We start from the raw sequence: 9,164 nt of genomic DNA, 5'->3' as shown, positions 1-9,164 counted from the left end.
TTTCTCATCATTTTGGACCGTGGGCTATAGCCCATATCGTACGGCATACTATGGCACGCCGTTTTTCATTATTTTTGAGGATTTGAAAAAAATGAAAAATGAAAAAAACGGTGGGTTATAGCCCATGTTTTTTGAAATTTTGAAAAAAAAAGTTAGCCTCGTTTCTCATCATTTTGGACCGTGGGCTATAGCCCATATCGTACGGCATACTATGGCACGCCGTTTTTCATCATTTTTGAGGATTTGAAAAAAATGAAAAATGAAAAAAACGGTGGGTTATAGCCCATGTTTTTTTTAATTTTGAAAAAAAAAGTTAGCCTCGTTTCTCATCATTTTTGACCGTGGGCTATAGCCCATATCGTACGGCATACTATGGCACGCCGTTTTTCATCATTTTTGAGGATTTGAAAAAAATGAAAAATGAAAAAAACGGTGGGTTATAGCCCATGTTTTTTGAAATTAAAAAAAAAAAAGTTAGCCTCGTTTCTCATCATTTTGGACCGTGGGCTATAGCCCATATCGTACGGCATACTATGGCACGCCGTTTTTCATCATTTTTGAGGATTTGAAAAAAATGAAAAATGAAAAAAACGGTGGGTTATAGCCCATGTTTTTTTAAATTAAAAAAAAAAAATTAGCCTCGTTTCTCATCATTTTGGACCGTGGGCTATAGCCCATATCGTACGGCATACTATGGCACGCCGTTTTTCATCATTTTTGAGGATTTGAAAAAAATGAAAAAAGAAAAAAACGGTGGGTTATAGCCCATGTTTTTTGAAATTTTGAAAAAAAAAGTTAGCCTCGTTTCTCATCATTTTGGACCGTGGGCTATAGCCCATATCGTACGGCATACTATGGCACGCCGTTTTTCAACATTTTTGAGGATTTGAAAAAAATGAAAAATGAAAAAAACGGTGGGTTATAGCCCATGTTTTTTGAAATTTTGGAAAAAAAAGTTAGCCTCGTTTCTCATCATTTTGGACCGTGGGCTATAGCCCATATCGTACGGCATACTATGGCACGCCGTTTTTCATCATTTTTGAGGATTTGAAAAAAATGAAAAATGAAAAAAACGGTGGGTTATAGCCCATGTTTTTTGAAATTTTGAAAAAAAAAGTTAGCCTCATTTCTCATCATTTTGGACCGTGGGCTATAGCCCATATCGTACGGCATACTATGGCACGCCGTTTTTCATCATTTTTGAGGATTTGAAAAAAATGAAAAAAGAAAAAAACGGTGGGTTATAGCCCATGTTTTTTGAAATTTTGAAAAAAAAAGTTAGCCTCGTTTCTCATCATTTTGGACCGTGGGCTATAGCCCATATCGTACGGCATACTATGGCACGCCGTTTTTCAACATTTTTGAGGATTTGAAAAAAATGAAAAATGAAAAGAACGGTGGGTTATAGCCCATGTTTTTTGAAATTTTGGAAAAAAAAGTTAGCCTCGTTTCTCATCATTTTGGACCGTGGGCTATAGCCCATATCGTACGGCATACTATGGCACGCCGTTTTTCATCATTTTTGAGGATTTGAAAAAAATGAAAAATGAAAAAAACGGTGGGTTATAGCCCATGTTTTTTGAAATTTTGAAGAAAAAAGTTAGCCTCGTTTCTCATCATTTTGGACCGTGGGCTATAGCCCATATCGTACGGCATACTATGGCACGCCGTTTTTCATCATTTTTGAGGATTTGAAAAAAATGAAAAATGAAAAAAACGGTGGGTTATAGCCCATGTTTTTTGAAATTTTGAAAAAAAAAGTTAGCCTCGTTTCTCATCATTTTGGACCGTGGGCTATAGCCCATATCCTACGGCATACTATGGCACGCCGTTTTTCAACATTTTTGAGGATTTGAAAAAAATGAAAAATGAAAAAAACGGTGGGTTATAGCCCATGTTTTTTGAAATTTTGAAAAAAAAAGTTAGCCTCGTTTCTCATCATTTTGGACCGTGGGCTATAGCCCATATCGTACGGCATACTATGGCACGCCGTTTTTCATTATTTTTGAGGATTTGAAAAAAATGAAAAATGAAAAAAACGGTGGGTTATAGCCCATGTTTTTTGAAATTTTGAAAAAAAAAGTTAGCCTCGTTTCTCATCATTTTGGACCGTGGGCTATAGCCCATATCGTACGGCATACTATGGCACGCCGTTTTTCATCATTTTTGAGGATTTGAAAAAAATGAAAAATGAAAAAAACGGTGGGTTATAGCCCATGTTTTTTTTAATTTTGAAAAAAAAAGTTAGCCTCGTTTCTCATCATTTTGGACCGTGGGCTATAGCCCATATCGTACGGCATACTATGGCACGCCGTTTTTCATCATTTTTGAGGATTTGAAAAAAATGAAAAATGAAAAAAACGGTGGGTTATAGCCCATGTTTTTTGAAATTTAAAAAAAAAAAGTTAGCCTCGTTTCTCATCATTTTGGACCGTGGGCTATAGCCCATATCGTACGGCATACTATGGCACGCCGTTTTTCATCATTTTTGAGGATTTGAAAAAAATGAAAAATGAAAAAAACGGTGGGTTATAGCCCATGTTTTTTTAAATTAAAAAAAAAAAATTAGCCTCGTTTCTCATCATTTTGGACCGTGGGCTATAGCCCATATCGTACGGCATACTATGGCACGCCGTTTTTCATCATTTTTGAGGATTTGAAAAAAATGAAAAAAGAAAAAAACGGTGGGTTATAGCCCATGTTTTTTGAAATTTTGAAAAAAAAAGTTAGCCTCGTTTCTCATCATTTTGGACCGTGGGCTATAGCCCATATCGTACGGCATACTATGGCACGCCGTTTTTCAACATTTTTGAGGATTTGAAAAAAATGAAAAATGAAAAAAACGGTGGGTTATAGCCCATGTTTTTTGAAATTTTGGAAAAAAAAGTTAGCCTCGTTTCTCATCATTTTGGACCGTGGGCTATAGCCCATATCGTACGGCATACTATGGCACGCCGTTTTTCATCATTTTTGAGGATTTGAAAAAAATGAAAAATGAAAAAAACGGTGGGTTATAGCCCATGTTTTTTGAAATTTTGAAAAAAAAAGTTAGCCTCATTTCTCATCATTTTGGACCGTGGGCTATAGCCCATATCGTACGGCATACTATGGCACGCCGTTTTTCATCATTTTTGAGGATTTGAAAAAAATGAAAAAAGAAAAAAACGGTGGGTTATAGCCCATGTTTTTTGAAATTTTGAAAAAAAAAGTTAGCCTCGTTTCTCATCATTTTGGACCGTGGGCTATAGCCCATATCGTACGGCATACTATGGCACGCCGTTTTTCAACATTTTTGAGGATTTGAAAAAAATGAAAAATGAAAAAAACGGTGGGTTATAGCCCATGTTTTTTGAAATTTTGGAAAAAAAAGTTAGCCTCGTTTCTCATCATTTTGGACCGTGGGCTATAGCCCATATCGTACGGCATACTATGGCACGCCGTTTTTCATCATTTTTGAGGATTTGAAAAAAATGAAAAATGAAAAAAACGGTGGGTTATAGCCCATGTTTTTTGAAATTTTGAAGAAAAAAGTTAGCCTCGTTTCTCATCATTTTGGACCGTGGGCTATAGCCCATATCGTACGGCATACTATGGCACGCCGTTTTTCATCATTTTTGAGGATTTGAAAAAAATGAAAAATGAAAAAAACGGTGGGTTATAGCCCATGTTTTTTGAAATTTTGAAAAAAAAAGTTAGCCTCATTTCTCATCATTTTGGACCGTGGGCTATAGCCCATATCGTACGGCATACTATGGCACGCCGTTTTTCATCATTTTTGAGGATTTGAAAAAAATGAAAAAAGAAAAAAACGGTGGGTTATAGCCCATGTTTTTTGAAATTTTGAAAAAAAAAGTTAGCCTCGTTTCTCATCATTTTGGACCGTGGGCTATAGCCCATATCGTACGGCATACTATGGCACGCCGTTTTTCAACATTTTTGAGGATTTGAAAAAAATGAAAAATGAAAAAAACGGTGGGTTATAGCCCATGTTTTTTGAAATTTTGGAAAAAAAAAGTTAGCCTCGTTTCTCATCATTTTGGACCGTGGGCTATAGCCCATATCGTACGGCATACTATGGCACGCCGTTTTTCATCATTTTTGAGGATTTGAAAAAAATTAAAAATGAAAAAAACGTGGGTTATAGCCCATGTTTTTTGAAATTTTGAAAAAAAAAGTTAGCCTCGTTTCTCATCATTTTGGACCGTGGGCTATAGCCCATATCGTACGGCATACTATGGCACGCCGTTTTTCATCATTTTTGAAAAAAATGAAAAATGAAAAAAACGGTGGGTTATAGGCCATGTTTTTTGAAATTTTGGGAAAAAAAGTTAGCCTCGTTTCTCATCATTTTGGACCGTGGGCTATAGCCCATATCGTACGGCATACTATGGCACGCCGTTTTTCATCATTTTTGAGGATTTGAAAAAAATGAAAAATGAAAAAAACGGTGGGTTATAGCCCATGTTTTTTGAAATTTTGAAAAAAAAAGTTAGGCTCGTTTCTCATCATTTTGGACCGTGGGCTAGAGCCCATATCCTACGGCATACTATGGCACGCCGTTTTTCATCATTTTTGAGGATTTGAAAAAAATGAAAAATGAAAAAAACGGTGGGTTATAGCCCATGTTTTTTGAAATTTTGAAAAAAAAAGTTAGCCTCGTTTCTCATCATTTTGGACCGTGGGCTATAGCCCATATCGTACGGCATACTATGGCACGCCGTTTTTCATCATTTTTGAGGATTTGAAAAAAATGAAAAATGAAAAAAACGGTGGGTTATAGCCCATGTTTTTTGAAATTTAAAAAAAAAAAGTTAGCCTCGTTTCTCATCATTTTGGACCGTGGGCTATAGCCCATATCGTACGGCATACTATGGCACGCCGTTTTTCATCATTTTTGAGGATTTGAAAAAAATGAAAAAAGAAAAAAACGGTGGGTTATAGCCCATGTTTTTTGAAATTTTGAAAAAAAAAGTTAGCCTCGTTTCTCATCATTTTGGACCGTGGGCTATAGCCCATATCGTACGGCATACTATGGCACGCCGTCTTTCAACATTTTTGAGGATTTGAAAAAAATGAAAAATGAAAAAAACGGTGGGTTATAGCCCATGTTTTTTGAAATTTTGGAAAAAAAAGTTAGCCTCGTTTCTCATCATTTTGGACCGTGGGCTATAGCCCATATCGTACGGCATACTATGGCACGCCGTTTTTCATCATTTTTGAGGATTTAAAAAAAATGAAAAATGAAAAAAACGGTGGGTTATAGCCCATGTTTTTTGAAATTTTGAAAAAAAAAGTTAGCCTCGTTTCTCATCATTTTGGACCGTGGGCTATAGCCCATATCGTACGGCATACTATGGCACGCCGTTTTTCATCATTTTTGAGGATTTGAAAAAAATGAAAAATGAAAAAAACGGTGGGTTATAGCCCATGTTTTTTGAAATTTTGGAAAAAAAAGTTAGCCTCGTTTCTCATCATTTTGGACCGTGGGCTATAGCCCATATCGTACGGCATACTATGGCACGCCGTTTTTCATCATTTTTGAGGATTTTAAAAAAATGAAAAATGAAAAAAACGGTGGGTTATAGCCCATGTTTTTTGAAATTTTGAAAAAAAAAGTTAGCCTCGTTTCTCATCATTTTGGACCGTGGGCTATAGCCCATATCGTACGGCATACTATGGCACGCCGTTTTTCATCATTTTTGAGGATTTGAAAAAAATGAAAAATGAAAAAAACGGTGGGTTATAGCCCATGTTTTTTGAAATTTTGAAAAAAAAGTTAGCCTCGTTTCTCATCATTTTGGACCGTGGGCTATAGCCCATATCGTACGGCATACTATGGCACGCCGTTTTTCATTATTTTTGAGGATTTGAAAAAAATGAAAAATGAAAAAAACGGTGGGTTATAGCCCATGTTTTTTGAAATTTTGAAAAAAAACGTTAGCCTCGTTTCTCATCATTTTGGACCGTGGGCTATAGCCCATATCGTACGGCATACTATGGCACGCCGTTTTTCATCATTTTTGAGGATTTGAAAAAAATGAAAAATGAAAAAAACGGTGGGTTATAGCCCATGTTTTTTGAAATTTTGAAAAAAAAAGTTAGCCTCGTTTCTCATCATTTTGGACCGTGGGCTATAGCCCATATCGTACGGCATACTATGGCATGCCGTTTTTCATCATTTTTGAGGATTTGAAAAAAATGAAAAATGAAAAAAACGGTGGGTTATAGCCCATGTTTTTTGAAAAAAAAAAAAAAAAAGTTAGCCTCGTTTCTCATCATTTTGGACCGTGGGCTATAGCCCATATCGTACGGCATACTATGGCACGCCGTTTTTCATCATTTTTGAGGATTTGAAAAAAATGAAAAAAGAAAAAAACGGTGGGTTATAGCCCATGTTTTTTGAAATTTTGAAAAAAAAAAGTTAGCCTCGTTTCTCATCATTTTGGACCGTGGGCTATAGCCCATATCGTACGGCATACTATGGCACGCCGTTTTTCATCATTTTTGAGGATTTGAAAAAAATGAAAAATGAAAAAAACGGTGGGTTATAGCCCATGTTTTTTGAAATTTTGGAAAAAAAAGTTAGCCTCGTTTCTCATCATTTTGGACCGTGGGCTATAGCCCATATCGTACGGCATACTATGGCACGCCGTTTTTCATCATTTTTGAGGATTTGAAAAAAATGAAAAATGAAAAAAACGGTGGGTTATAGCCCATGTTTTTTGAAATTTTGAAAAAAAAAGTTAGCCTCGTTTCTCATCATTTTGGACCGTGGGCTATAGCCCATATCGTACGGCATACTATGGCACGCCGTTTTTCATCATTTTTGAGGATTTGAAAAAAATGACGAAATGACAAAAACGGTGGGTTATAGCCCATGTTTTTTGAAATTTTGAAAAAAAAAGTTAGCCTCGTTTCTCATCATTTTGTTCCTTAAAAAACTTAAAACAATGCTGGAAATGTAGGAAAAAATATTTATTTTAGTATTTAGTAGCTTTTTTCAATATGCTTCAAGCATAACAGTGTCTAAACAGTGCAAAAACCTCACCTTCAGCATAATTTGCTCATTCCAAATATACAGTGCAATCTGTTTGAACAACACTTAAAGTGCTATAACATGATGTATAAAATGAACACTTAGAACAGTGCAATAATGTCACCTTCAGCACAAATACACACCCAACTCACCAGATCCTCCACATCAACAGCTTCCCCTGCCCATCCACCTGGGCAGCGAGAGAGGACATCCAAAACATTACATCGCTCAATTAGACATTTCATAAACGTCCAAGTCTATTTGTTGAGCGATGAACGCAAAAAAAGTCACGGGTTTGGATTCCTGTCCTGCTATTCCATAGACAGCATTTTGAAGGAATTCCCAAACAGGAGCACACTGTTTCGGGTAATGGATATTAAAAACATAAAACATCTTGAAACAGACATCGACCGCCTGCAGCAATGTGTTTTGTTCCAACGCCTCCCCAGCCAGAATGACGAACGCCTGGGATGACTTTCGAACGTCGTTACCCAGCGACAGGACATAGGGGTACTCTGTTGATGCCCTTGCTTGCTGGGCGTACTCCACCATGTTTGTTCCAACCTGAGCAAGAAATAAACAAAAGGCATATATACATCAACCAAAGTAAGATTGTCGACATACAAAGAGTAAGCAAGACAATGGCGTTCACTGATTGCAGTGGCTGATATGGCATGTTGAGAAATTCATTTTCGGAATAATTCTATAACAAGCAGCCAGGCTCTGCACCACCGTTTTCCCATCTAGACCAAAAATATCTGATCTACCAGCTCACAATGTCAGAAATTTCCCAGTTTGATCCCGGGCTAGCCAAACGGTTGGGTCGAAGTGTCCCTGAGCAAGACTCTGAACCCCTAATTACTCCCGATGAGCAGGTAGGTGCCTTGCATGGCTTCCTCCTAGCAGATGTGATATTGTTGGTCAATGCGCCCCCCCCCCAGAATATGGCTGCTGGGTTCAAGTGGTTAAATGAGTAACATTTCCTTTAGAAATGCAGAGGGACTTACAGGCTGATGGTCTATAAACGCCAACTTGGACTCCTGGATGGTGTGCCGAATGGTTTTCTTGTTATGTTTATAGACGGTTGGTGGAAGCAGTGCTGGTAACTGGGACAGGGCACGTTCCCCCAAAACATCTGTAGGAACACAATTTTATATGCATCAATATGTGGAATGGCACATGAATGATTGTCATTTAGTAGCAAAAACAAACACCTGCTAAATGTAAATTTGCATTGTCTGCTGTATAATATAACAATATAGTACCAGGTGTTAATCCATCCAACATGTAGAGGAGCTTCCCTTCTCTTCTGGCCAGGTCCAAGATTTTCTCTGCATAAACAGGCAGCCAGGTCTCAAAAGGTTTGGGTGCAGCCTCTCCATGCAGGATCTCAAAGTCCTGTGCAATCTTAACCCATTGATGCCTGAGGCCGAATCTGGGAACGCCTTCTAGGGCCTGACCTAAGGTTTCTGAAAACCTTCAAATTCTGATGATTTTTTTTTTAAATAGTTATGTTGCTACATGTATAGCAATAGCTGATGAGACACAGAGAGCACGGCCGGCATCAAGGGTAGAACAACGTATACGTTGCACCAGGCGTCAATGGGTTAATAAAAAAAAAAACAGGATATGGTACTTTCTATTAAAGTACACAAGGATATTACCAAATACCAATCACTAAATTATGTGGCTCTATTCATTGCTTCAATATATTCAGTTACAACGATTACCTGGTATGCACGTCTGACGAACGGCAAGTTCATTGGTTGGAACCAATTAGTGGTGTCGGCTGTGTTCGTTTCTGACGCTGTTAATACCTTTCTTACGTATTTGACTCTGTCTTCGATGAAACCAGTGGCTGTTAATTTCCCCTGTCCTGTGGTAAACCAGAGTCCCTGTAAAGAAATTAAACTCTTGAATGAACAGAGATGAGGCACATTTTAATTTTGACAGTGGCCAGAAGACGTGGCCGGAACAGGGTTTTTCTGTACATTGGGCATATAAAGTCGTCCAGTACTCTTGTGTCCAAATAACTTTAGCATCAATCCCTTTACAAAATGTGAATTACTCACAAAGCCACTTCTTGAGTCATCTTTCAAGCAGGGAAATGCCTGAATCAAATTACTGG

At 37.4% G+C, this 9,164-nt stretch overlaps 1 protein-coding gene across 1 annotated transcript in view; it reads right to left on the bottom strand.

Annotated features, from left to right (window-relative positions):
- Positions 1-7,193: 7,193 nt before the first annotated feature.
- Positions 7,194-9,164, bottom strand: part of LOC308326325 (uncharacterized protein) — a gene marked incomplete at its 5' end in the record, with an annotated part of 9,859 nt that continues 7,888 nt past the window's right edge. Inside the window, 5 exons of the mRNA XM_080779128.1 lie at positions 7,194-7,600; positions 8,044-8,171; positions 8,302-8,443; positions 8,767-8,931; positions 9,109-9,164. The exon at positions 9,109-9,164 is cut by the window's right edge and continues 29 nt beyond it. Of these exons, the coding sequence (XP_080635254.1) occupies positions 7,265-7,600; positions 8,044-8,171; positions 8,302-8,443; positions 8,767-8,931; positions 9,109-9,164 (827 nt within the window). The 3' untranslated portion in view covers positions 7,194-7,264. The remainder of the gene's footprint in view (positions 7,601-8,043; positions 8,172-8,301; positions 8,444-8,766; positions 8,932-9,108) is intronic.

Source organism: Protomyctophum bolini (genome assembly GCF_963924005.1).
Source record: "Protomyctophum bolini genome assembly, chromosome: 12".
Lineage (NCBI taxonomy): Eukaryota > Metazoa > Chordata > Actinopteri > Myctophiformes > Myctophidae > Protomyctophum > Protomyctophum bolini.
The sequence above is the reverse complement of the archived record's forward strand: the minus strand, read 5'-3'. Positions and strand labels throughout refer to the sequence as shown.